The sequence below is a fragment of the Oenanthe melanoleuca genome, chromosome 2 (genome assembly GCF_029582105.1).
Source record: "Oenanthe melanoleuca isolate GR-GAL-2019-014 chromosome 2, OMel1.0, whole genome shotgun sequence".
Taxonomy (NCBI): Eukaryota; Metazoa; Chordata; class Aves; order Passeriformes; family Muscicapidae; genus Oenanthe; species Oenanthe melanoleuca.
In genome coordinates this window covers 150,458-177,672 of record NC_079335.1, presented here as the reverse complement: position 1 = coordinate 177,672, position 27,215 = coordinate 150,458, and the positions used below count along the sequence as shown (strand labels likewise).

Below are 27,215 nucleotides of genomic sequence, written 5' to 3'. Positions count from 1 at the left end.
CAGTCTCAACAGGCAATGGCAAGCAATGCAAAAGCAGCAGCAATAAGCAAATGGCTAGAAGCCAGAATGGCTAAAAAGCAACAAATGCTGAAAGCACCAACTCTCCCAACACAAACTCTTATCCAGGATTTTCCCAACAAGCTCAGACACAAACTCAGACCACCACTCCTTAACCTGTTCCAATTCCAGTTTCTGAGCACACCAGGTTACCTATAGAACTACTCATACAATCTGTCTTGTTCTGTGTGAGAAATGTCAGCAATATTCTTACTAGAGCTCTGTTATGTCTCAGTCCTGTCTGCAGCTGTGGGCCTGGAGCCTCCACTGCAGATATCAGTGTGTTTCACCCTTCACTAGAACACTCACAGCTACTGTGGCATTTGAAACCTTTCACTTTCTAAAAGCATTAGAACTCACTCTAAAACTTATTCAATCCCTGCACTCTGATTTTTCTCTGAAGAATTCAGAGACCCCTGACTCACTGACTCCAACATGAGGGTACAGGTGAGCAGAGCTCACCTGGGGAGCTCAGGTGTGTGTGAGGGCTGTGAAAGCCCTGCTGGAGGAAGGGCAGAGCCTCGTGCTGGGTTCTGTGCTCCTCGGGGATGGGATCACAGCCAGGTGGGTGTAGATCAGCATCCTTGACTCTAGCACAGCTCACACCCACCTTGTCACCCTGGCCAGGTCAGCTGAAGCAGCTCTCCATCCTCAAGGTGGACCAGAACCGGCTGACAGACATGACAGAATCGATTGGGGACTGTGAGAACCTGTCTGAGCTCATCCTGACTGAGAACATGCTGACAGTGAGTAACAGCAGCCACCTGCAGGGACCCTGCCCACCTGTGCCTCCCACCTGAACCCTGAGCGTGCTCCAACTGCTCTGTACAGTTCCACCAAGTTCTCTATGTTTGGGAGCTGCTTTCTCTCCCTGATTTTTTTTTTCTCCCCTAAAACATTCTGTGGGATAGCAGGGGTGTTGGGATTGCTCATCCCAGGCTGTACTGGTAAGGGGTTTGTGATTGAAAATGTGTGATTGGTAAAACATAAGGATGGGGAATGGGTAATGAACAGAAGGGAAGTTTTGAGCAGTGGTTTTTGGAGTGTGCTGTGTTGAGGAGAAGAATTGGCATGGATCAGTCTGTGAGCCTGAGGGAAAGCCTGTCCCAAAGATCCTGTCCTGGTTTTAAGGACAGGTGTCTGCCAGTAAAGGCAGAAGCTTCTCTTTGAAATAGAGAATGTAAACCCCCTTCCTCCAAATTATTATTATAATTTTGAAATTAAGGGGCTCTCAGGAAGAGATATGGGAATTAGGAATAACAGTTCTTCACTAGGAAAATTAAAACAGAAATGCAGTATTACACAGAACAATCCCAACCCTGCCAGAGTCAGAATCCAAGCTGACACCCGTCAGTCAGTCAGGGTGTTGGCACAGTCCCATTCAATGGTGGCTGCATCCTCCTGCAGTGGCAGATGTGGTTCAGCTGGAGCAGTGCTCCTGGAGAAGGTGCAGTTTCCTCTGAAGCTCCAGGGATGATGTGGAAAGGTCTGGCTTTCCTCTGGAATCCAGTGGAAAGAAGGTTCCTTGGTGTCCAAAATGTCAGTTTTTATCTGGGTAGGAAAGGCTTGGCTCCTCCCCTGGCTGGAGCATCTCCCAGTGGGATGATGGAATTTTATCAGTCATGCCCTGGGACTCACTGGCCATGAACAGGAGATATCTCCTGGAGGGAGGATGGGCTGTGGGAAGATAAAGATGATTGCCCAGCTGGTTTAAAGATGGCCCATGAGCAGATAATGTGTGCCAGGAGATCAGGGGCACTGCCCCACCCGGCTGCAGCAGGTGGGGACAGAATGCACATTTCTGGGATGCACAGAATGCACATTTCTGGCCACATCCTATATTGCAACCCAAGAAAATGACAAAAGAAAACCAAAGACAATATCCCAGAAATGCAGGACATACAGAATGCAGAATAAACAGAAATACATCCGTTGGGACAGAAAGCAGCTTGTTCTCCTGTGAGGCTTTGTCCGTTTCCCCCGCGCTTTCCCCCTGGTTTCTCTGTGCTTTCCCCTGTGCTTTCCGCTGTGTTTCCCCGTGCTTTTCCCCCTGTTTCCCCATGCTTTCCCGTGTTTCACCCGTGTTTTCCCTGCCTGCCCCAGGCCCTGCCCCGCTCCCTGGGCAGGCTGGCCAAGCTGACCAACCTGAACGCGGACCGGAACCGTCTGACGGCGCTGCCGGCCGAGATCGGGGGCTGCGCCAGCCTCAGCGTGCTGTCCCTGCGCGACAACCGGCTGGCCCTGCTGCCCCCCGAGCTGGCCAACACCAGCGAGCTGCACGTGCTGGACGTGGCTGGCAACAGGTGAGGGCTGGGAGGGGCTGGGGCTGCTGATTCCAGGGTGGAAAAGCCCAGGCAGGGCTGGGGGATGCTGGGCTGCTGATCCCAGGATCCATAGGGGGAAAAGCCCAGGCAGGGCTGGGGCTACTGATCTTGAGATGGAAAAGCCCAGGCTGGGCTGGGATGGGCTTGGTCTCTTTCCTGGTTTGCAGGACAGGTGTCTGCCAATAAAGGCAGGAGCTTCTCTTTGAAATAGAGAATGTAAATCCCCTCCCTACAAATTATTATAATTTTGAAATTAAGGGGCTCTCAGGCAAAGAGATGGGAATTAGGAATAACAGTTCTTCACTAGGAAAATTAAAATAGAAATGCAGTATTACACAGAACAATCCCAAACCCTGCCAGAGTCAGAATCCAAGCTGACACCCGTCAGTCAGTCAGGGTGTTGGCACAGTCCCATTCAATGGTGGCTGCATCCTCCTGCAGTGGCAGATGTGGTTCAGCTGGAGCAGTGCTCCTGGAGAAGGTGCAGTTTTCCTCTGAAGCTCCAGGGCTGGTGTGGAAAGGTCTGGTTTTCCTCTGCAATCCAGTGTGCCAAGTCTTCAGATCCACAGAAACATAGAGTGTTAGTTGTTACTGGTTCACAGTCTGCTGATCCTGGGATCCACTGGGGGAAAAGCCTAGGCTGGTTTGCTGAGAGCTTTGCTGTAAGCCCCTTCTCTGTGTCCCTGAACCCAGAGGAAAGGATTTTATCAACGATGCCAGGGCATTTTATCATCTGTGGAATAGATATGGGGAAATCCCTGGCACTGGCTGCCTTCCCTTCCTGCAGATTTTGTGGGTTTGTGTCAGTAGTGCTCAGGTGTTTAGTGCCACACCTCGTTCGTGGTGTGTGGATACCTGGGCGCTGTTTTGGAAGGTTCTGTGGTTCTGTTCTCTGGGGTTGCAGCTGCTCTGGAAGGTTCTGTGGCTCTGTAGTTCTCTCTGGAGCTGAGGTGATGCTCCCTCCTCACCAGGTGAGTTTAACAAGCCGTTGCTATTCTCTTTTTCAGGCTGCAGAATTTGCCCTTTGCTTTGACAAACCTGAACCTGAAAGCCCTGTGGCTGGCAGAAAACCAGTCCCAGCCCATGCTGAAGTTCCAGACCGAGGATGATGAGAAGACAGGAGAGAAGGTTCTCACCTGCTACCTGCTGCCCCAGCAGCCCTCTCCCAGCCTGGGTAAGATCTGCAGCACAGCCCTGGCTGCAGAGCTGCTGCTCTGTCCTGGTTTGCAGGACAGGTGTCTGCCAGTAAAGGCAGGAGCTTCTCTTTGACATAGAGAATGTAAACCCCTTCCTCCAGATTATTATAATTTTGAAATTAAGGGGCTCTCAGGAAAAGATATGGGAATTAGGAATAACAGTTCTTCACTAGGAAAATTAAAATAGAAATGCAGCATTACAAAGAACAATCCCAACCCTGCCAGAGTCAGAATCCAAGCTGACACCCATCAGTCAGGGTGTTGGCACAGTCCCATTCAATGGTGGCTGCATCCTCCTGCAGTGGCAGATGTGGTTCAGCTGGAGCAGTGCTCCTGGAGAAGGTGCAGTTTCCTCTGAAGCTCCAGGGATGATGTGGAAAGGTCTGGTTTTCCTCTGGAATCCAGTGGAAAGAAGGTTCCTTGGTGTCCAAAATGTCAGTTTTTATCTGGGTAGGAAAGGCTTGGCTGCTCCCCTGGCTGGAGCATCTCCCATGGGATGATGGAATTTTATCAGTCATGCCCTGGGACTCACTGGCCATGAACAGGAGATATCTCCTGGAGGGAGGATGGGCTGTGGGAAGATAAAGATGATTGCCCAGCTGGTTTAAAGATGGCCCATTAGCAGGAGATATCTCCCATGGAGATAAGGGTCACTGCCCCACCTGGCTTCAAGAGTTGGTTTCAGAATGCACATTTCTGGGATGCACAGAATTCACATTTCTGGGATACACAGAATGCGCATTTCTGGCCATATCCTGTATTGCAGCCCAAGACACGCTGTGTTCTCTCCCTCCCCAGAGAACCTCCTGCAGAACAGCGTGGATGAGAGCTGGACAGACACCAACCTGAACAGAGTCAGCGTGATCCAGTTCCTGGATGAACCCAAGGGAGATGATGATGAGGAGTCTGGAGCTGAGAGACGTGTAAGGAATCCCTGGGGGCTTCTTGGCTCCCTGGGGCAGCACAGGGACAGGCTGAGCTTCCCAAAGATGGGGAAACTGGGGGAACAAAGATGGGAGCCACTGTGGTGTCCATGCCCTGAGGACACAAGCAGGAGGGAATTAAAGGAATTAATTCATTCCCTGGGAGCTGTGGTGCAGTCAAGTTTTGAGGCTCTTCTGTGGGAGTGGAGCACTGAGGTGCCCAGGGAGCTCTGAGAATGTGCAGAGCTCCCAGCAGAGCCCTGCCAGGACAGGGTTTAGCTCACCCCCACCAGGGGAAAGGCTGCCCAGCCAAGCCCAGGCCATCCACATCCCCAGTGCAGCCCCTGCTCTGGAGGGTCCTGTCAGTGAAGTACTAAACTTATTCCTTTTTAATTTATGGAAAGGCATCCTTGAGATCTGAATCCTTCTACCAAGTGGTGTTTGCACTGTCCTGGCAATGTGTGTGTGTGCTGTTGGCATTGGGAGGTTTGGGGGTTTTTTGAATTGTTTTTAACATTGTTATTAGTTTTAGAATTCTGGTTTTCTTGACTCTCTACCTGGGATGGAGCTCACTAAGCAGCACCAGTTCTGGTGCATTTGGGCTTGGCAGACCTGTTAAGTACAGAGGGAGATATCCCAAGATTTCTCACCTGTGTTCTGGGAGAGTTCCTGTGTTGATAGTTTTTCAATTACTAAGCCTGAAACACCCCTTTGAATTTGCCAACTCTATAATTCTTCTCAAAACCCCTATCTGCTGCAGAGCAGGATGATGTGCAGAGAGCTGCCAGGGTTCTCTGTCTGTTTTTCCCCTTCCAGGATGATTTGCAGAGAGCTGCCAGGGTTCCCTCTCTCTGTTTTTCCCCTCCCAGCTGCAGAGCAGGATGATGTGCAGAGGGCTGCCTGGGTTCCCTCTCTCTGTTTTTCCCCTTCCAGGATGATGTGCAGAGGGCTGCCAGGGTTCCCTGTCTCTGTTTTTCTCCTCCCAGCTGCAGAGCAGGATGATGTGCAGAGGGCTGCCTGGGTTCTCTGTCTCTGTTTTTCCCCTGCCAGGATGATGTGCAGAGGGCTGCCAGGGTTCCCTCTCTCTGTTTTTCTCCTCCCAGCTGCAGAGCAGGATGATGTGCAGAGGGCTGCCTGGGTTCCCTCTCTCTGTTTTTCCCCTTCCAGGATGATGTGCAGAGGGCTGCCTGGGTTCTCTGTCTCTGTTTTTCCCTTGCCAGGATGATGTGCAGAGGGCTGCCAGGGTTCCCTGTCTCTGTTTTCCCCTCTCCATCCCAGCTGTGGAAGCCTGCAGCAGATCCTGCAGCAGGATGTGTTGGCTCTGGCTGTCTGCTGCAGGTGTTGGCTGCCTGCAGGGGTTCATTGCCCAGGGCTGGCAGTGGTGCCAGGCTGGGGTCCCCTGGCTGAGGGTTCCCTTGCAGGGCCTGCAGCGCCGAGCCACCCCTCACCCCAGCGAGCTGAAGGTGATGAAGAAGGTGATCGAGGTGCGGCGCAGCGAGGTGAACGCTGCCCGGGCCGACGGCAACCCCGGCTCGCCCAGCTCAGACGTGAGTGCTGCTCACTGGGGAGGGCAGAAACACCCAGCACGGGAGAGGGGATGGGTTGGGTGGGGAGGAATCCTGCACAGCATCGAGCTGCAGCTCCGTGGCAGAGACATCTTCCACCAGGAACATGTGGGAAGCAGGGAGATGGAAAGGACTGACTGTTGGGAAGGATTGGGAGGGACTGGGAGTGGATTGCTTGGAAAAGTGGGGAATCTTGAGCTGGTGTCCTAGTTTGAAGGACAGTTATCTGCCAATAAAGGCAGGAGCTTCTCTTTGAAATGGAGAATGTAAACCCCCTCCCTACAAATTATTATTATAATTTTGAAATTAACGGGCTCTCAGGCAAAGATATGGGAATTAGGAATAACAGTTCTTTACTAGGAAAATTAAAATAGAAATACAGTATTGCAAAGAACAGTCCCAAACCCTGCCAGAGTCAGAATCCAAGCTGATATCCATCAGTCAGGGTGTTGGCACAGTCCCATTCAATGGTGGCTGCATCCTCCTGCAGTGGCAGATGTGGTTCAGCTGGAGCAGTGCTCCTGGAGAAGGTGCAGTTTCCTCTGAAGCTCCAGAGATGATGTGGAAAGGTCTGGTTTTCCTCTGGAATCCAGTGGAAAGAAGGTTCCTTGGTGTCCAAAATGTCAGTTTTTATCTGGGTAGGAAAGGCTTGGCTCCTCCCCTGGCTGGAGCATCTCCCAGTGGGATGATGGAATTTTATCAGTCATGCCCTGGGACTCAGTGGCCATTAACAGGAGATATCTCCTGGAGGGAGGATGGGCTGTGGGAAGATAAAGATGATTGGCCAGCTGGTTTAAAGATGGCCCATGAGCAGATAATGTGTGCCAGGAGATCAGGGTCACTGCCCCACCCGGCTGCAGCAGGTGGGGACAGAATTCACATTTCTGGGATGCACAGAATCCACATTTCTGGCCACATGAACCCAACACACATGGGGGGGCCTGTGAAATAGAGCAGGAGATGGAACCAGGAGAGAGAGAACAGTGTAAGGGGAATTGTGTGCCAGTTTTGTCATTGGCTCTGCTATTCCCAGTAAAGATGCTGGGAATAGAACCCTTGGAGGGGCTCCTTGCTGCCCTGGTGGGAGCTGGGAACAACTGCCTGCACAGGAGGAGGAGGACAGAGGGAGCTGGGGAGGGGAAGCTGTGGGCAGGTTCTGTTGGTGCTGGACCATTCCCCCCTCCTGCAGTCCCTGGTGCTCCCTGCTGACCATCTCCTCCATCCCCAGGAGAAGAGGCTGAGTGCCACGTCCAACCGCAGCGAGGACTCTCACCTGTCGAGCAGCACGGCCTCTGCCGAGCCCCGGGCTGAGGACAGGGAGCGGGGCTGGCCCAGCGGGCAGGGGCCCCAGCTGGGCAGGGACACCAAGGCCAGGGAGGAGGAGGAGGAGCGCAAGGAGGCTGCTGAGCAGGAGGAGGACGATGTGGAGGTGGAGTACAATGAGGTAGGAACCTGGGGACTGCAGCAGGGTCGTGAGAAAAAGGGAGAGGAGCTGGGGGTTTCAGAGGAAGTGGGAATGGATGCACAGTGCATGGGTGTGGGGTTTGGGCATCGCTGGGGGCAGAGTGAGCAGAGACTGAGGCAGCTGGTGGGAGCTGCACACGTGGGAGACCAGGCTGGACAGTGTGGGAAGAGTGGGGTGACTGAGGGGTTTGAATACCCTCCATCCCTGGAGCTGACAGAAGCATGGCTGGGGAGTGTGGTTATGGAAAAAGGCAAGGATGGGGAAATGGGAAAGCATTGCTGTGTTGTGATAAGGCATTGCTGCATTTTGATAAAGCATTGCTGCATTTTGGGTAAAACAGCGTTGCTGCATTTGGGTCATGGATTGCTGCATTTTGGTAAAACTGCTGCACTTTGGCGATACATTGCTGCATTTTGGTAGAGCGTTGCTGCATTTTGGTAGAGCGTTGCTGCATTTTGGTAGAGCGTTGCTGCATTTTGGGTAAAGCAGCGTTGCTGCATTTTGGTAAAGTATTGCTGTATTTTGGTGATACCTTGCTGCATTTTGGTGATAAAATGTTGCTGCACGTCCCGAGCCTACGAGCAGTGGCCCCGGCTCTGCCTGTGCCAGCCCAGGCTCACAGGGCAGCAGCTCCGTGCCCCCTCTGTCCCCAAGGCTCACAGCCTGTCTGGTTTGTGCCACAGCCCACCGTGCACTTCGCCGAGGACACGCTGATCCGCAGCGAGGATGAGGAGGAGGACGAGGAGCGCCCCTTCCCCGTGGAGAAGCAGAGGCTGATCCGCAAGGACACGCCCCACTACAAGAAACACTTCAAGATCACCAAGCTGCCCAAGCCAGAGGCAGTGGTGGCCCTTCTGCAGGGGCTGAGCAGCGATGGGGTCCCCAAAGAGGAAGAGGAGCTGGGAGGCTGCAATAACAACCCCGAGCCCAGGGAGCAGGAGGAAGAGTGGGAGGAGGAGGAGGAGAGGAAGAACGGAGCTCTGTCTGCTCAGCCATCCGTCAAGGTAAGGCCTTGTGGGGAGGGGGAGCTCAGGGGAGGCAGCCCTGCCTCTGCTCTTGGGGTTCAGCAGGTTGGTCTGTGGTGATGGAGCCACTGGCAGCTCTGGGATGTGCCAGTGGGACAGCTGGAGGATTTTGGGGCTCCTGGGGTGGCCAGAGAGCTATGCTGTGCTGTGCTGCTGTGTCTGACACCTGCACTGTGTGCAGCTGGGGAGGGGGAGCTCAGGGGAGGCAGCCCTGCCTCTGCTCCTGGGGCTCAGCAGGTTGGTTGGTGCTGATGGAGCCACTGGCAGCCCTGGGATGGGCTGGGGGAACAGCTGGAGGATTTTGGGGTTCCTGGGGTGCTCAGAGCTGTGCTGTGCTGCTGTCTGACACCTTCACTGTGCAGCTCCTTGCACATCCCCATCCCATGTGCTGTTCCCTGTGCTGCAGGCACAGCTCTGGTTCGTCCCTGGTGGCTTCTGCTGTTCCTTCCAGCCTCCTCCTCCCTTGCTGGTTGCTGCTGCTGGTTCACAGGAGGATGAGCCTTGTCCCTGCGTGGAGTCAGTCCTAGGCTGACATTTGGGCACTGACATTTGGGCACTGACTCTTGTTGGCTCAGTGCTTCTGGGGCATGTCAGTGCAGCCAGGAGTGTGCCCTTCCACCCACACCCCTGATGGAGGGGCACTGGGATTTTGGGGAGCTTTTCTCTGAAGTTTTGGCCTTACTTGTTATACTGCGGCTTAAGAGGTCCTTGGCTCTCTTCAGCTGAACCCCCATGTTTGGGTAGGGACACACAGAGATTCCTTCCTGAGGAAACTCATCACAACGGGATGGGAATATGTGGATGAGGGACACTTGATGGGATCAGAGTTCTCACCCGAGCTGGTTTGAAGATTTTGGGTTACCATGGGATGGGAATACATGGATGAAGGACACTTAATGAGATCAGAGTTCTCACCCCTGCTGGTTTGAGGATTTTGAGTTGTGTTTGCTGGGCAGAGGTCAGGATGTGGCTGAGTCTCCTCACAGTCTGACATCAGCCAGTGTCACGGGTGAGGTGTGGAAGGTGCTGGTGTAAAACCTGCTTCTGCTGCAGCTGCACAAGCTGCAGGGTGCCAGGGTCCTTCCCATCCCTGCTGGAGCTGGGGCTGCCCAGGGGAAGGTTCTTCCCCTCAGAGGGTGCTTGCCTTGCTCTCTTTGAGCCAGTGCAGCTCAAAATGTGCTCCCCAGGGATGGGGCAGCTCTCCCACTGCTGGTGGAGTTCCTCAGAGGGAATGGTTAGAGCTGTCCCAATTTCCCTTCATTTGGGAATGCCCTCACCTGGAAAGGTTGTTGCAGCTGGGGAGACACTGAGTGTGTGGTGCCTGGCAGAAATCACCCTGGCTGTCAGCTCAGCCTTCTGCCTGGGACTCAGCTCTCCATCCTGGGGCTGCCTTGGATGCTGTCCTGGTTTGCAGGACAGGTGTCTGCCAGTAAAGGCAGAAGCTTCTCTTTGAAATGGAGAATGTAAACCCCCTCCCTACAAATTATTATAATTTTGAAATTAAGGGGCTATCAGGCAAAGATATAGGAATTAAAAATAACAGTTCTTTACTAGGACAATTAAAATAGAAATGCAGTGTCACAAAGAACAATCCCAAACCCTGCCATCAGAATCCAAGCTGACACCCGTCAGTCAGTCAGGGTGTTGGCACAGTCCCATTCAATGGTGGCTGCATCCTCCAGCAGTGGCAGATGTGGTTCAGCTGGAGCAGTGCTCCTGGAGAAGGTGCAGTTTCCTCTGAAGCTCCAGGGATGATGTGGAAAGGTCTGGTTTTCCTCTGGAATCCAGTGGAAAGAAGGTTCCTTGGTGTCTAAAATGTCAGTTTTTATCTGGGTAGGAAAGGCTTGGCTCCTCCCCTGGCTGGAGCATCTCCCAGTGGGATGATGGAATTTTATCAGTCATGCCCTGGGACTCAGTGGCCATTAACAGGAGATATCTCCTGGAGGGAGGATGGGCTGTGGGAAGATAAAGATGATTGCCCAGCTGGTTTAAAGATGGCCCATGAGCAGATAATGTGTGTCAGGAGATCAGGGTCACTGCCCCACCTGGCTGCAGCTTATCCTGAGGCTCAGTCCTCACACAGAGGGTTTGGTTGCAGGGACAGTTGGTTTTTAGAACAAATCCTGAGGTCTGAGCCCCAAGTGCCCATCTGGATGTGCTTTTCACTAGAGAAAGGGACTGGTGCAGTTGTGTTGGGGGCTGCTCCTTCCAGCAGCAGCTTGTGGCACCACAGGCTTCTCTCCAGTGTTTAACCCTTTCTCCTTCCCAGGATGCAGGGGATGAGGTCAGCTCAAGGGATAGACCAAGCTGGCCTTGGGGGTACTGCTTGGCAGGAGTGCGCTGGCACTTGGTACTGCTAAGGTGGTGGGCAGGAGTGGGGGCTGCTCTGGAGCTGGGGAGTCACCCCTGGAGCTGGGAGCTCAGCAGTGACTCCAGAGCTGTGCTGTGAGAGGCTCAGAGCTGTGCTGTGAGGGACTCAGGCCAGGGCTGTGCTGTGAGGGGCTCGGCCCAGGGCTTTGCTGTGAGGGGCTCAGGGCTGTGCAGTGAGGGGCTCGGCCCAGGGCTGTGCAGTGAGGGGCTCAGCCCAGGGCTGTGCAGTGAGGGGCTCGGCCCAGGGCTGTGCAGTGAGGGGCTCGGCCCAGGGCTGTGCAGTGAGGGGCTCGGCCCAGGGCTGTGCAGTGAGGGGCTCGGCCCAGGGCTGTGCAGTGAGGGGCTCGGCCCAGGGCTGTGCAGTGAGGGGCTCGGCCCATGGCTGTGCTGTGAGGGGCCCATGGCTGTGCTGTGAGGGGCCCATGGCTGTGCTGTGAGGGGCTCAGGGCTGTGCTGTGAGGGGCTCAGCTCAGAGCTGTGCTTTGACGTGCTCAGGGCTGTGCTGTGAGGGGCCCAGAGCTGTGCTGTGAGGGTCTCAGCCCAGGGCTGTGCTGTGAGGGGCTCGGCCCAGGGCTGTGCTGTGAGGGGCTCGGCCCAGGGCTGTGCTGTGAGGGGCTCAGCCCAGAGCTGTGCTGTGAGGGGCTCAGCCCAGAGCTGTGCTGTGAGGGGCTCAGCCCAGAGCTGTGCTGTGAGGGGCTCGGCCCAGGGCTGTGCAGTGAGGGGCTCAGCCAGGGCTGTGCTGTGAGGGGCTCGGCCCAGAGCTGTGCTGTGAGGGTCTCGGCCCAGGGCTGTGCTGTGAGGGGCTCGGCCCAGGGCTGTGCTGTGAGGGGCTCGGCCCAGAGCTGTGCTGTGAGGGGCTCAGCCAGGGCTGTGCAGTGAGGGGCTCAGCCAGGGCTGTGCAGTGAGGGGCTCAGCCAGGGCTGTGCTGTGAGGGGCTCAGCCCAGAGCTGTGCTGTGAGGGGCTCAGCCCAGGCCGGTGCTGTGAGGTGCTCAACCCAGGGCTGTGCTGTGAGTGGCTCAGCCCAGGGCTGTGGAACTCCTCAGTTTCTCCAGGGGCTCTGCAGTTCAGCAGTGACTCCATGGGTAGGCTCAGCTGTAGGTCTCTGGAGCTCAGCAGTGACTTAGGACATTGATCAGACCTGGAACTCTGGAGTTCATCAGTGACTCCTGATGTTGGCTTAGCTCTAGATCTGTGGAGCTTCTGGTAGCCAGAGCCGCTCTGGCACTCTGGAGCTGAGCTCTGCAGTGACCCTGGAGCTGAGCTCTGCAGTGACCCTGGAGCTGAGCTCTGCAGTGACCCTGGAGCTGAGCTCTGTAGTGACCCTGGAGCTGAGCTCTGTAGTGACCCTGGAGCTGAGCTCACAGTGACTGTGGAGCTGAGCTCACAGTGTCTCTGTAGCCAGAGCAACTGTGGAACTCTGGAGCTGAGCTCAGCAATGTCTTTGGAGCTGCGCTCAGCAGTGACTGTAGCCAAAGCAACTGTGGAACTCTGGAGCTGAGCTCTGCTGTGATTCTGGAGCTGTGCTCAGCAGTGGTTCTGGAGCTGAGCTCAGCCATGACTCTGGAGCTGAGCTCAGCTGTGACTCTGGAGCCAGGGCAGCTCTGGAACTCTGGATCTGTGCTCAGCAGTGTCCCTGGAACTGAGCTCTGCAATGACTCTGGAGCCAGAGCAGCTGTGGAGCTCTGGAGCTGAGCTCTGCAGTGATTCTGGATCTGAGCTCAGCTGTGCCTGGCAGCCAGGCCAGCTCTGGATCTCACCTCAGCTGTGTCCCTAGAGCTGAGCTCAGCAGTGTCCCTGGAGCTGAGCCCAGCTGTGCCCTGGGAGCCAGGCCAGCTCTGGATCTCTGGATCTGTGCTCAGCAGTGTCTCTGGGGCTGAACTTAGCAGTGATTCTAGAGCTGAGCTCAGCTGTGCCTGGCAGCCAGGCCAGCTCTGGAGCTCTGGAGCTGAGCTCAGCAGTGATTCTGGATCTGAGCTCGGCTGTGCCTGGCAGCCAGGCCAGCTCTGAATCTCTGGAGCTGAGCTCTGCAGTGACTCTGGATCTCACCTCAGCAGTGTCTCTGGAGCTGAGCTCTGCAGTGACTCTGGAGCCAGGCCAGCTCTGGATCTCTGGAGCTGAGCTCAGCAGTCTCCCTGGAGCTGAGCTCTGCAGTGACTCTGGAGCCAGGCCAGCTCTGGATCTCTGGAGCTGAGCTCAGCAGTCTCCCTGGAGCTGAGCTCTGCAGTGACTCTGGAGCCAGGCCAGCTCTGGATCTCTGGATCTCACCTCAGCAGTGTCCCTGGAGCTGAGCCCAGCTGTGCCTGGCAGCCAGGCCAGCCCCCATACCGTGCTGGTGTGTGTTGGGTGGTGGTGGTGGTCGTGGTGGTGGGTTTGGTTGATGCTCCACTAATCCGCATGCCTCTTTGCTGGTTCCTGTCCTAACAGGGGGTGTCGTTTGATCAAGCCAATAATCTGCTGATTGAACCTGCTCGCATTGAGGAGGAAGAGGTCTGTACCACTCCTACTGTTCTCTCTCTGCCAAAAATCACCATGCCTGCTTGATTTGCTTCCCAGCCTCCCTCGTTGTCACAGGGGGAGCTCTGATCTCTCTGGGTCAAGTGGCTTCTGGACCTGGCTGATCACAAACACCGTGATTGTTTCCTCCTCGCTTTCCCCTTTTCCTCCTTTGCCATCCTGAGGTGAGAGTGGCTGCTGCAGAGCAGGGCTGAGGTGGAAACCATGTGGAACCCCGAGGGGCTGAGGTGGCTCCTCTCTGCTGTGTGGTGATGGAGGAGTGTCAGTGCCTTTGTGCAGGCAGGTGTCCCAGGAGCTGCACCCGTGCTGGCAGCTTGTGGAGATCTCTCCCATGGACAGACCCCTGTGCTGAGACAGGGGTGGCCTGGCTGTCTCTGAGGTGTAAAACAGATTTTGCTTGGTTTTGGTGTAAGGTTTTCCAGGAGGGAGGTGACAAATCCTTTCCACCCAGGCAGAACATGAGCTGGCTCAGGTGTGGTCTCCTGTTGTGGGTCCTGGAGATTTCTCCACCTCTAGGTCCCTGAATACCACATTAGCATTCTTGTGTTTCTCTTTTGCCTAATCTCCTGGTCCTGGAGATCTTTCCACCCTGGATGGTTCTGTGGTGGCTGGCTGTGGCTGCTGGGGGCCCCAGGCTGCCTCTGGTGCCCCTCAGCACTGTCCCCTTGGCACAGATCTGTTCTGTACTCCGTGGAAGGAGGGGTTGTGCAGCTCCCAAGGAGCAGCATGATGCAGATCCCCCAGACTGGGGGTGGTGGCAAAGGTCACCCAAGGGCAGACCAGCTTTGGGAAGTTGATTTGGAGTATTTGATTGTCCTGTAGCTCTGGGGAGCGCTCAGCAAGGAGCCTTGATGAGCCCAAGCCCTGACCAGCGTGTCCTTGGACACTTCCAAAGGACTCTGCTGCTTCCAGGGATGTTCCTTGAGAAGAACCCATGGGCTGATGGACCTGGGCAGGGCAGAGAGCCTGGTGCCCTTGAGCAGCACAGTTTGAATTTGTGATGCTGTGAGGTTCTCAGACCCCCAGAGCTCTCAGGCTCCTACTCTGAGCTCTTGGCTCCTTCTCGCTGGGTTATGTTAAATAAGCAAAGAAGCTGATAGGTAACAGGGTTATTTATTACAAAGCACATCTTATTAAAAAGCACATCAGTCTCAAAAGGCAAGCAGACAAACAATGGCAAATGCAGTGGAAAAAGCCAAAGGCTGAAAGCACCAACTCTCCCAACACAAACTCTTATCCAGGATTTTTCCAACAAGCTCAGACACAAACTCAGACCACCACTCCTTAACCTGTTCCAATTCCAGTTTCTGAGCACACCAGGTTACCTATAGAACTACTCATACAATCTGTCTTGTTCTATGTGAGAAATGTCAGCAATATTCTTACTAGAGCTCTGTTATGTCTCAGTCCTGCCTACAGCTGTGGGCCTGGAGCCTCCACTGCAGATATCAGTGTGTTTCACCCTTCACTAGAACTGGCTCTGCTGCTCTGGCATTTGAAACCTTTCACTCACTAAAAGCATCAGAGCTCACCCTAAAATTATTGACTGACTTCTACTTAAACATCTACTTTATGTGTGAGAGCCTTAATGTACTTTAATCCATCCAAAGACTTTGATTCAATCCCTGCATTCTGATCTCTCTGAAGAATTCAGAGACCCCTGACTCACTGACTCCAACATGATATTGCTGTCACATTCCTTTTATCATTAATTACAGCCCGAGGGAAGAGGGGCTGGTTGCTGACAGTGTGATATGGTTTCTTTAATCCTAAACCATAAGTGAGCTGGAGGCTGATCTTGGAACAGGACTAGAGGGACATGCCCAGCTTCTGCCAGCACCCAGGTACACCCTGAGCTCCTGCTGAGGGTGCTGAGGGGGCTCTGCTGCAGCAGAAAAACTTTGTTAAAATTAATATTTTGTTGAAGTGTGTGACACCCTGTGGTGGATCCCTGCATTGCAGGGCTGCCTCTGTGCAGTGTTCTGCCTCCATCCCCATCTGCCTTGCTGGAGTGGCTGTGCTGGGCTGTGGAGGGGCTTTGAGAGGGGAAAAGCAGCATGTTGAGCACCTGTTTGAGAGCAGACCTGAGCAATGCTTGCAGGTGGTTCTGGGGGAACCAGCTGGGAAGCTGCTGGGCAGGGGCAGTGGGAGGAGGGTCCCAAACTGTGCCCAGGTGTCACACCCTGCTGCTGCTGCTGCTCAGGTGTCACACCGTGCTGCTGCTGCAGTTCAGGTGTCACACCATGCTGCTGCTGCAGTTCAGGTGTCACACCCTGCTGCTGCTGCTGTTCAGGTGTCACACCCTGCTGCTGCTGCAGTTCAGGTGTCACACCCTGCTGCTGCTGCTGCTCAGGTATCACACCCTGCTGCTGCTGCTGCTCAGGTGTCATACCCTGCTGCTGCTGCAGTTCAGGTATCACACCCTGCTGCTGCTGCTGCTCAGGTATCACACCCTGCTGCTGCTGCTGCTCAGGTGTCACACCCTGCTGCTGCTGCAGTTCAGGTGTCACACCCTGCTGCTGCTGCAGTTCAGGTATCACACCCTGCTGCTGCTGTTCAGGTGTCACACCCTGCTGCTGCAGTTCAGGTATCACACCCTGCTGCTGCTGCTGCTCAGGTATCACACCCTGCTGCTGCTGCTGTTCAGGTATCACACCCTGCTGCTGCTGCTGCTCAGGTGTCACACCGTGCTGCTGCTGCTGTTCAGGTGTCACACCCTGCTGCTGCAGTTCAGGTGTCATACCCTGCTGCTGCTGCAGTTCAGGTGTCACACCCTGCTGCTGCAGTTCAGGTGTCACACTCTGCTGCTGCTGTTCAGGTGTCACACCGTGCTGCTGCTGCTGCTCAGGTGTCACACCCTGCTGCTGCAGTTCAGGTGTCACACCCTGCTGCTGCTGCTCAGGTATCACACCCTGCTGCTGCTGCAGTTCAGGTGTCACACCCTGCTGCTGCAGTTCAGGTGTCACACCGTGCTGCTGCTGTTCAGGTATCACACCCTGCTGCTGCTGCAGTTCAGGTGTCACACCCTGCTGCTGCAGTTCAGGTGTCACACCCTGCTGCTGCTGCAGTTCAGGTGTCACATCCTGCTGCTGCTGTTCAGGTTTGGAAAGGCTCCACAGGCAGTGGCGAGCACTGGGATGTACTGGGAGCCATCCTGAGGCACCCTGAGCTCACAGGGATCAGTTTTGGACAGGCTGCACAGGCACTGGGGAGCACTGGGATGTTCTGGAATGTACTAGGAGCCATCCTGGAGCAGCCTGAGCTCAGACGGTTCAGTTTTGGAAAGGCTCCACAGGCACTGGGATGTACTGGGAGCCACCCTGAGCCCACAGGGATCAGTTTTGGAAAGGCTGCACAGGCCATGGGGAGCCCTGGGATGTACTGGGAGCCATCCTGGGCCCCTGTCTGGGGCTGCTCTCTGCTCTGCACACCTGCAGCTCTTCCCCTTGCTCTGGATTTGCATTTACAGGCTGTGTGCTTCATCAGGGCATTGTCAGACTTGGAATTCTTATGCAGCAAATCTGATTTCCCACAATGTGACCCAGAGATTTTAAAGCTGGAAGAGTTTGATGAACCTCTTGTGCAGTGCAGGAAGGATCATGTAACCTGGCCTGACTGGAACATGACAGAGTGAAGTCTTTTTGATGTTAAAAAAGGGTACAACACTCCCATTTCTCTTGTTTAATTTTTGAGATGATCAAAGTTCCTACTGAGCAAAGAGAAATGTGCCATATTTTAGTTTTAATTTGTCTGGCTTTTAATTTATTCCCATAAAAATGTTTTTATGTCCTTTTCCTACTGGTTGGGAGGGTCCTCAGTGTTTTTATGGAATCATGGAATTATGCTTGAATTATGATTGATGGGATTATGATTGGTGGGATTATGTTTGATGATATAATGATTTATGTAATTAATTGGTTTGTGGGATTAGAATTGATTTATGGGATTAGGATTGGTGGGATTAGGAATGTGATTGATTAATGGGATTAGGATTGATGGGTTTATGGTTGGTGGGACTAGGGTTGGGGATTAGGGTTGGTGGGATTAGGATTGACTGGATTTGGGTTGGCGGGATTGGGGTGGCGGGATTTGGGTTGGCGGGATTAGGGTTGACTGGATTGGGGTTGGCGGGATTAGGATTTGTGGGATTAGGGTTGACTGGATTAGGGTTGGTGGGATTAGGATTGGTGGGATTATGATTGATGGGATTATGATTTACGTGATTGATGGGATTATGATTGAATTATGATTGAATTATGATTGATGGGATTGATTTGGATTATTATTTGGATTAGTATGCGTGGGATTAGAATTGATGGGATTAATTGGTGGGATTAGGATTGATGGGATTAGGATTGGTGGGATTAGGATTGGTGGCATTATGATTGATTTGGATTAGGATTGGTGGGATTAGGGTTTGTGGGATTATTATTTCTGGGATTAGGATTGGTGGTATTAGGATTGATGGGATTAATTGGTGGGATTAGGGTTGGTGGGATTAGGATTGGTGGGATTAGGATTGATGGGTTTAATTTGTTGGATTAGGATTGATGGGATTAGGATTGGTGGGATTAAGATTGGTGGGATTATGTTTTATAGGATTCATTGGTGGGATTAGGATTGGTGGGATTAGGATTGGTGGGATTATGTTTTATAGGATTCATTGATGGGATTAGGATTGGTGGAATTATGATTGTTTTGGATTAGGATTGGTGGGATTAGGATTGATGGGATTATGATTGATTTGGATTAGGATTTATGGGATTAGGATTTATGGGATTATGATTGATGGCATTGATTGATGGGATTATGCTTGATGGGATGATGATTGAATTATGATTGGGATTGACAGGATTATGATTGGTGGTATTATGATTGAGGTGATTGGTGGGATTATAATTGAATTATGATTGATGGGATTGATTGATGGGATTATGATTGATGAGACTGCAATTGATGTGGTTGATGGGATTATGACTGATGGGATTGATTTGGATTATGATTGGCGGGATTAGGATTGATAGGTTTAGGATTGATGGGATTATGATTGATTTGGGTTAGGATTGATGGGGTTAGGATTGGTGAGATTAGGATTGGTGGGATTATGATTGATTTGGATTAGGATTGGTGGGATTAGGATTGGTGGTATTAATTGCTGGGATTAGGATTGGTGGGATTAGGATTGGTGGGATTATGTTTGATAGGATTAATTGCTGGGATTAGGATTTATGGGATTAGGATTGATGGGATTAGGATTGGTGGGATTATGATTGATTTGGATTAGGATTGGTGGGATTAGGATTTATGGGATTATGATTGATGGCATTAGGATTGATGGGATTATGCTTGATGGGATGATGATTGAATTATGATTGGGATTGACAGGATTATGATTGGTGGTATTATGATTGAGGCGATTAATTGGTGGGATTATAATTGAATTATGATTGATGGGATTGATTGACGGGATTATGATTGATGAGACTGATGTGGTTGATGGGATTATGACTGATGGGATTGATTTGGATTATGATTGGCGGGATTATGATTGATAGGTTTAGGATTGATGGGATTATGATTGATTTGGGTTAGGATTGATGGTATTATGATTGGTGGGATTGTGATTGGGATTAGGATTGATTTGGATTAGGATTGGTGGGATTAGGATTGGTGGTATTAATTGATGGGATTAGGATTGATGAGGTTAGGATTGATGGGATTAGGATTGATGGGATTAATTGGTGGGATTAGGATTGATGGTATTATGATTGGTGGGATTGTGATTGGTGGGATTAGGATTGATTTGGATTAGGATTGGTGGGATTAGGATTGGTGGGATTGTGATTGATGTGGTTGGTGGGATTGTGATTGATGTGGTTGATTGGTGGAATTATCTTTGATGAGATGATTTATGTGATTAATTGATTTGTGGGATTAGGATTGATTTATGGGATTTTGATTGGTAGGATTATGATTTATGGGATTAGGATTGGTGGGATTAGGGTTGATGAGATTGGTGGGATTATGATTGATGGGATTGATTTACGGGATTATGATTGGGATTGTTTGATGGGATTATGATTTTGGATTAGGATTGGTGGGATTATGATTTATGGGATTAGGATTGGTGGGATTATGATTGGTGGGATCAGGATTGGTGGGATTAGGGTTGTTGGGATTAGGATTTGTGGGATTAGGATTGGTGGGATTATGTTTGATGGGATTAATTGCTGGGATTAGGATTGATGGAATTATGATTGATGGGTTTAATTTGTTGGATTAGGATTGATGGGATTAGGATTTGTTTGGTGGGATTAGGATTGGTGGGATTATGATTGATTTGGGATTAGGATTGGTGGGATTAGGGTTTGTGGGATTATTATTTCTGGGATTAGGATTGGTGGTATTAGGATTGATGGGATTAATTGGTGGGATTAGGGTTGGTGGGATTAGGATTGGTGGGATTATGACTGTTTTGGATTAGGATTGGTGGGATTAGGATTGATGGGTTTAATTTGTTGGATTAGGATTGATGGGATTAGGATTGGTGGGATTAAGATTGGTGGGATTATGTTTTATAGGATTCATTGGTGGGATTAGGATTGGTGGGATTACGTTTTATAGGATTCATTGATGGGATTAGGATTGGTGGAATTATGATTGTTTTGGATTAGGATTGGTGGGATTAGGATTGATGGGATTATGATTGATTGGATTAGGATTGGTGGGATTAGGATTGATGGGATTATGATTGATTTGGATTAGGATTTATGGGATTAGGATTTATGGGATTATGATTGATGGCATTGATTGATGGGATTATGCTTGATGGGATGATGATTGAATTATGATTGGGATTGACAGGATTATGATTGGTGGTATTATGATTGAGGTGATTGGTGGGATTATAATTGAATTATGATTGATGGGATTAGGATTGATGGGATTATGATTGATGAGACTGCAATTGATGTGGTTGATGGGATTATGACTGATGGGATTGATTTGGATTATGATTGGCGGGATTAGGATTGATAGGTTTAGGATTGATGGGATTATGATTGATTTGGGTTAGGATTGATGGGGTTAGGATTGGTGAGATTATGATTGATTTGGATTAGGATTGGTGGGATTAGGATTGGTGGTATTATGATTGCTGGGATTAATTGGTGTGGCGGGATTAGGATTGGTGGGATTATGTTTGATAGGATTAATTGCTGGGATTAGGATTTATGGGATTAGGATTGATGGGATTAGGATTGGTGGGATTATGATTGATTTGGATTAGGATTGGTGGGATTAGGATTTATGGGATTAATTGATGGCATTGATTGATGGGATTATGCTTGATGGGATGATGATTGAATTATGATTGGGATTGACAGGATTATGATTGGTGGTATTATGATTGAGGCGATTAATTGGTGGGATTATAATTGAATTATGATTGATGGGATTGATTGACGGGATTATGATTGATGAGACTGTGATTGATGTGGTTGATGGGATTATGACTGATGGGATTGATTTGGATTATGATTGGCGGGATTATGATTGATAGGTTTAGGATTGATGGGATTATGATTGATTTGGGTTAGGATTGGTGGGATTGTGATTGGTGGGATTAGGATTGATTGGATTAGGATTGGTGGGATTAGGATTGGTGGTATTAATTGATGGGATTAGGATTGATGAGGTTAGGATTGATGGGATTAGGATTGGTGGGATTAGGATTGATGGGATTAGTATTGGTGGGATTAGGATTGATGGTATTATGATTGGTGGGATTGTGATTGGTGGGATTAGGATTGATTTGGATTAGGATTGGTGGGATTAGGATTGGTGGGATTGTGATTGATGTGGTTGGTGGGATTGTGATTGATGTGGTTGATTGGTGGAATTATCTTTGATGAGATGATTTATGTGATTAATTGATTTGTGGGATTAGGATTGATTTATGGGATTTTGATTGGTAGGATTAATTTATGGGATTAGGATTGGTGGGATTAGGGTTGATGAGATTGGTGGGATTATGATTGATGGGATTGATTTACGGGATTATGATTGGGATTGTTTGATGGGATTGTGATTGATTTGGATTAGGATTGGTGGGATTATGATTTGGATTAGGATTGGTGGGATTATGATTGATGGGATTATGATTGGTGGGATCAGGATTGGTGGGATTAGGGTTGTTGGGATTAGGATTTGTGGGATTAGGATTGGTGGGATTATGTTTGATGGGATTAATTGCTGGGATTAGGATTGATGGAATTATGATTGATTTGGATTAGGATTGGTGGGATTAGGATTGATTTGGATTAGGATTGGTGGGATTAGGATTGGTGGCATTATGATTGATTTGGATTAGGATTGGTGGCATTATGATTGATTTGGATTAGGATTGGTGGGATTAGGGTTTGTGGGATTATTATTTATGGCATTAGGATTGGTGGTATTAGGATTGATGGGATTAATTGGTGGGATTAGGATTGGTGGGATTATGACTGTTTTGGATTAGGATTGGTGGGATTAGGATTGATGGGTTTAATTTGTTGGATTAGGATTGATGGGATTAGGATTGGTGGGATTAGGATTGATGGGATTATGATTGGTGGGATTATGATTGATTTGGATTAGGATTGGTGGGATTAGGATTGGTGGGATTATGACTGTTTTGGATTAGGATTGGTGGGATTCGGATTGATGGGATTAATTTGTTGGATTAGGGTTGATGGGATTAGAATTGGTGGGATTAGGATTGATGGGATTAATTTGTTGGATTAGGGTTGGTGGGATTAGCATTGGTGGGATTATGATATATTTGGATTAGGTTTGATGGGATTAGTTGGTGGGATTAGGATTGGTGGGATTATGATATATTTGGATTAGGATTGGTGGGATTATGATTGATTTGGATAAGGATTGGTGGGATTAGGATTGGTGGGATTGTGCAAGTAGATTTTAGGCGAGTTGTAAACCCCCCCAGCCTTTATAGTCTTATAATCGTATATTAAATGATGGGCAAAGCAGACCTTTCAAAAAGTCTGAACTTGCTGGGCTGAGCAGAGTCTCCAGTGGAATTTTATAGTGGAAAATACAGTGATATAAAAATCCCATTGTAAGAACAGGAATCAGAATTCTGTGCTGCTGAGGAGATGGAATGGTATGGGTTCAGTGTTGCCTGTCCGGAATCAGGTGCAGGTTTTTATCCTGTTTCTGGTTTGAGGATTGGTGGCTTTGGGGACAATGCTTTTTGCTGCTCTTGAAGCATTTGAGTGTTTTCATTTCCAGAGAGACCCTGTCCTGCTGTATTCCACAGTCTGGCCAGGCAGGATTCCCTTCTTTTCTGTTTCTATTTCTGTTTGTGTCCCTGCCAAAGCTGCAGGATTCTCTTCTTTTCTATTTCTATTTTTGTGTCCCTGCCAAAGCTGCAGGATTGATTCCCTTTTTCTATTTCTGTGCCCCTGCCAAAGCTGCAAAATTCCTTTTTTTTTCTCCTGTTTCTGTGCCCCTGCCAAAGCTGCAGAATTCCTTTTTTTTTTCCTGTTTCTGTGCCCCTGCCAAAGCTGCAGAATTCCTTTTTTTTTCCTATTTCTGTGCCCCTGCCAAAGCTACAGAATTCCTTTTCTTTTTCTATTTCTGTGCCCCTGATAAAGCTGCAGAATTCCTTTTTTTTCCTACTTCTGTGCCCAAAGCTGGCTCCCAGCTGTGGCAAGAGGGAAGCACCAGGTTGCTCAGTTTGTGGAGTTGATGAATTCAGTGCCTGATCCTGGAGTCCTAAAGCAGCCCAGGCTGCAGGGCCCCCAGAGGCCCCAGGTTTTGGGGAGGGAGCCTGGCTGAGGCTCTCAGCACCCCCAGGATGTGACTCAGCACCACCTGCCCAGGGAAGGGTTGCTGTCACTGACACATTTCTGTCGTGGCCGGGGTGGAATCACACTTTGTACAGACACAGCAGTGCTCCTGAGCTCGGTGTGAGTCCCTGCAGCCACTTCTGACTTTCTAAAGTGTCCCTGCTTCCCTCTCCCTGTGGGCAGCGTGCTCAGTGTCCTTGAGTCCCTGGGGGAGGGAAGGGCAGGGGCAGAGCAGCAGCCAGGGCGTGGCAGGTCCCTGTCCCCCTCTGTCCCTGTCCCCTCTGTCACCAGTGGGGCTGTGACAGTCCCTGACCTGTCCCTGTCTTGTCTGTCCCAGTCCTGCTGTCCCTGTCCCTGTCCTGTCTGTCCCAGTCCTGCTGTCCCCAGTCCTGTCTGTCCCAGTCCTGCTGTCCCAGTCCTGCTGTCACAGGTCTCTTTTGGGTTCTCTGCTTTGCTTTTCTGGAGGTGTTTTGGGTTCTCTGTGCTGTGCCCCCCTCTCTGCCCTCCAGTCCCCTTTCCTTTGAGAACTGAGCCCATGGAGCAGTGAAGGAATAAATCAGAGCCAGGGAACCCCCAGCCTGTGTCCAGGGGCTGCTCTCCTGTTTCCTTCCTGTTCCTTTCCCCTGCCTGGGGTTAATTATCTGGGGTTAATTATCTGGGGTTAATTCAGCTCTCAGCAGTCACACAGCCACCTCCCATCTCACAGATATTTTCAGCCTTGTCCCCTGAGCTGTCACTGACCAGAGCCAGACAGATTTAGCTCTTCTCATCTTTCAGTGCCTCCTGCTCTCCATGCCCCAGCTGTGTGCAGCCAGGGTGAACAGAGTCCCAGAGTTATTTAGGGTAGGAAACACCTGCAGGACCATCCAGTTCAGCCTGTGACTGATTAACACCTTGTCACCAGCCAGGGATGGTGACTCTGCCACCCCCCTGAGCAGCCCCTGCCACTTCCTGCTGCCCCTTTCTGGGGAGAAATTCTTCCTGATATCATTGGGATTATGAGGTTACAACCTTTAGTGCTCTGAGGCACCAACTCTGAGCTCTTGGCTCCTACTCATCAGGTTATGTTACAGAGCACATCAGTCTTAACAGGCAATGGCAAAAAAGCAATGGCAAAGCAAAAATCTGGCAAAGAGCAGATGGGTAAAAGCTGAATGGCTGAAAGCACCAACTCTCCCAGTAAAACCCTTATCCAGGATTTTCCCAACAAGCTCAGACACAAACTCAGACCACCACTCCTTAACCTGTTACAATTCCAGTTTCTTGGCACACCAGGTTACCTACAGAACTACTCATACAATCTGTCTTAGCTGTCACTAAACCATCTCCATGTGGTTCTTGAGCACTCACAGCCATGAACACCCCACCCTGTGCTGAGCACTCCATGCCAGGGCTGGACAGGGATGTACAGGAAGGAATTTCCCCAAACCCAGACTGCTCGTGGCACAACCTGAGGCTTGTCCTGTCCCTGTTCCCTGGCAGCAAAGCCTGACCCCAGCTTGCTCCCCCTCCTCTCAGGGAGCTGTGGAGGCTGAGGGGTCCCTCCTGAGCCCCCCAGCCCTTTCCCCAGCTCTGTTCCTGTGGCTGGACTTTGCTGTGAGCCCAGCTGTGTGCAGATGTGCACACATTTACAGATGGCTGCCTGTGCTGGCAGCAGCTGTGCCTGGTGGGAGTGCAGCCCTTGCACCCCAGCCCCAGCTGTGTGTGGAGGGAAAACTTGTGTAAGAGCCTAAAAACGAGGGATGTGGAGCTACAGGGCTCTTTAAAGTGCTCTTTATTGAATTTAAACAGTGCAGCAATTTATTTATCATTTTAAATGCTCTTTGTTGCATCCAAATGATGCAGCAATTTATTTATCATTTTAAATGCTGTTTATTGCATCCAAATGATGCAGCAATTTATTTATCATTTAAAATGCTGTTTATTGCATCCAAATGATGCAGCAATTTACTTATCATTTAAAATGCTGTTTATTGCATCCAAATGATGCAGCAATTCACAGACCATGGGTGACAGAGCCCAGCCCCAGCTGTGGGTTCCTTCTTCTAGTTCTGGTTACAAAGCATTATTTACTTTTCATTGCAGAGCATTTTAAAACATGACAGCCAATCAATACCTTTACTATTGCCTATACCCTATTTAACTACTAGCATTACCATATTCATGTCACTATTTTCCAGTCACAAAAGGTCAGTGTGTTCCAGTTTAAGTTAGAAGTTGTTTTTCAGTTTTCTTGCAGTGGAAAATCCTGAGTTCTTCTTTGTACTTGCAACATGGTATTTTTGTTTGTTTGTGAAAATCCTTTTGCTTGGTAAAAACGTGTTTTGTTTGAGGTGGCTTTATCGTTTTCTCAGAGTCATGAAAGCCCCTTCCCACCCACTGCCCTTTGCCTTTTTAGTTACCCAGTAAGACTGGCTCAGCAATTCTTTTCTTCTGCATCAAAACTTGCTCTCATCTCTATTCCTCCTTCAGATTCTCCATTCAGAAATCTTTCTGTTGTTCACATCCCTGTGAGACCTCCTGCCAACTCCTCATCCTTCCCAACAAACTTGGTCTCTCAGCAGCTCTGGGCTTTGTCCCTCAGTCCTGTGTCAGGAAAATGAACCCACAGACACCAGAGGTTTGTGTCCACAAAGGAGGCAGAGGAGTCCCTTTGCTTTATTCCAGTAAAGGGAGAGGCCATGGGCCATCTCCTGGCATCTCTCACATTTTTGGAGGCTGCAGCCTCCCTTTTTATCCCAATTTCCCTCTCTCTTTCCCCCTTGCTGAGGTACTTGAGAGGCACAGACTTCCCAAACCCTGACACCTGAGATTCCCCTCTAATGCACAATCCTCCCTTTTAATTTCTAATTCTTACAGAATTCATAGTTCTTCCCCATTTCTTCTTTCATCTTCCAATATCCAATTTCATTGATCAGCCAACCTACAATTTGTTTGTAAAGGAAATACCTTTTTCCATTCAATCAGTGGAATCCATCCCATGGTTTCTTTTATGTCTCAGTGCTGGTTTTATCCACCAGCTGATCCAGAGCTAGTTTGTAAAGACAAATGAGACATTCCTGTCACTCTGGCAGGCTGCAGGAGCTCTCAGTGATGAGTTGCACTGACTGCAGCAAGTTCAGAGTGCCCCAGAGCTGCTGGGCAGCACCAGCTGCCTCTGGCTGCTGCCTGCCAGGTGTGCAGCTGTGCTGGAAGCTGGGAGTTCCTGCAGGAGCAGGTGAGTGTGAACAGGAGGAGGAGCTTCCAGGTCCCTTCCCACCCAAGGCATTCCATGATTCCATGTGAAAGAGCAGTTACACCAAACATTACAGGTGGGGGTTCTTTCTGACCCCCAGAGCTCTCAGGCTCCTGCTCTGAGCTCATGGCTCCTGCTCCTTGGGTTATGTTAAATAAGCAAAGCAGCTGATAGTTAAAAGGTTATTTGTTACAAAGCACATCTTGTTACAAAGCACATCAGTCTCAACAGGCAATGGCAAAGCAGCAGCCTGGCAAAGAGCAGATGCGTAAAAGCCAAAGGCTGAAAGCACCAACTCTCCCAGTACAAACTCTTAAATGGGATTTTTCCAACAAGCTCAGACACAAACTCAGACCACCACTCCTTAACCTGTTCCAATTCCAGTTTCTGAGCACACCAGGTTACCTATAGAACTACTCATACAATCTGTCTTGTTCTATGTGAGAAATGTCAGCAATATTCTTACTAGAGCTCTGTTATGTCTCAGTCCTGCCTACAGCTGTGGGCCTGGAGCCTCCACTGCAGATATCAGTGTGTTTCACCCTTCACTAGAACACTCACAGCTACTGTGGCATTTGAAACCTTTCACTCACTAAAAGCATCAGAGCTCACCCTAAAATTACTGACTGACTTCTACTTAAACATCTACTTTATGTGTGAGAGCCTTAATGTACTTCAATCCACCC

The 27,215-nt window shown here is 50.3% G+C and overlaps 1 protein-coding gene across 11 annotated transcripts in view; it reads left to right on the top strand.

The window, feature by feature from the left end:
* The window catches only part of SCRIB (scribble planar cell polarity protein), a 129,340-nt gene that overhangs the window by 32,525 nt on the left and 69,600 nt on the right, over positions 1 to 27,215 (top strand). For all 11 annotated transcript variants that reach the window (XM_056483033.1, XM_056483034.1, XM_056483032.1 and 8 more), the window contains exons 9-16: positions 685 to 803; positions 2,161 to 2,360; positions 3,389 to 3,555; positions 4,376 to 4,500; positions 5,922 to 6,047; positions 7,294 to 7,509; positions 8,214 to 8,534; positions 13,351 to 13,413. In XM_056483033.1, coding sequence (XP_056339008.1) covers positions 685 to 803; positions 2,161 to 2,360; positions 3,389 to 3,555; positions 4,376 to 4,500; positions 5,922 to 6,047; positions 7,294 to 7,509; positions 8,214 to 8,534; positions 13,351 to 13,413 — 1,337 coding nt within the window. The remainder of the gene's footprint in view (positions 1 to 684; positions 804 to 2,160; positions 2,361 to 3,388; positions 3,556 to 4,375; positions 4,501 to 5,921; positions 6,048 to 7,293; positions 7,510 to 8,213; positions 8,535 to 13,350; positions 13,414 to 27,215) is intronic.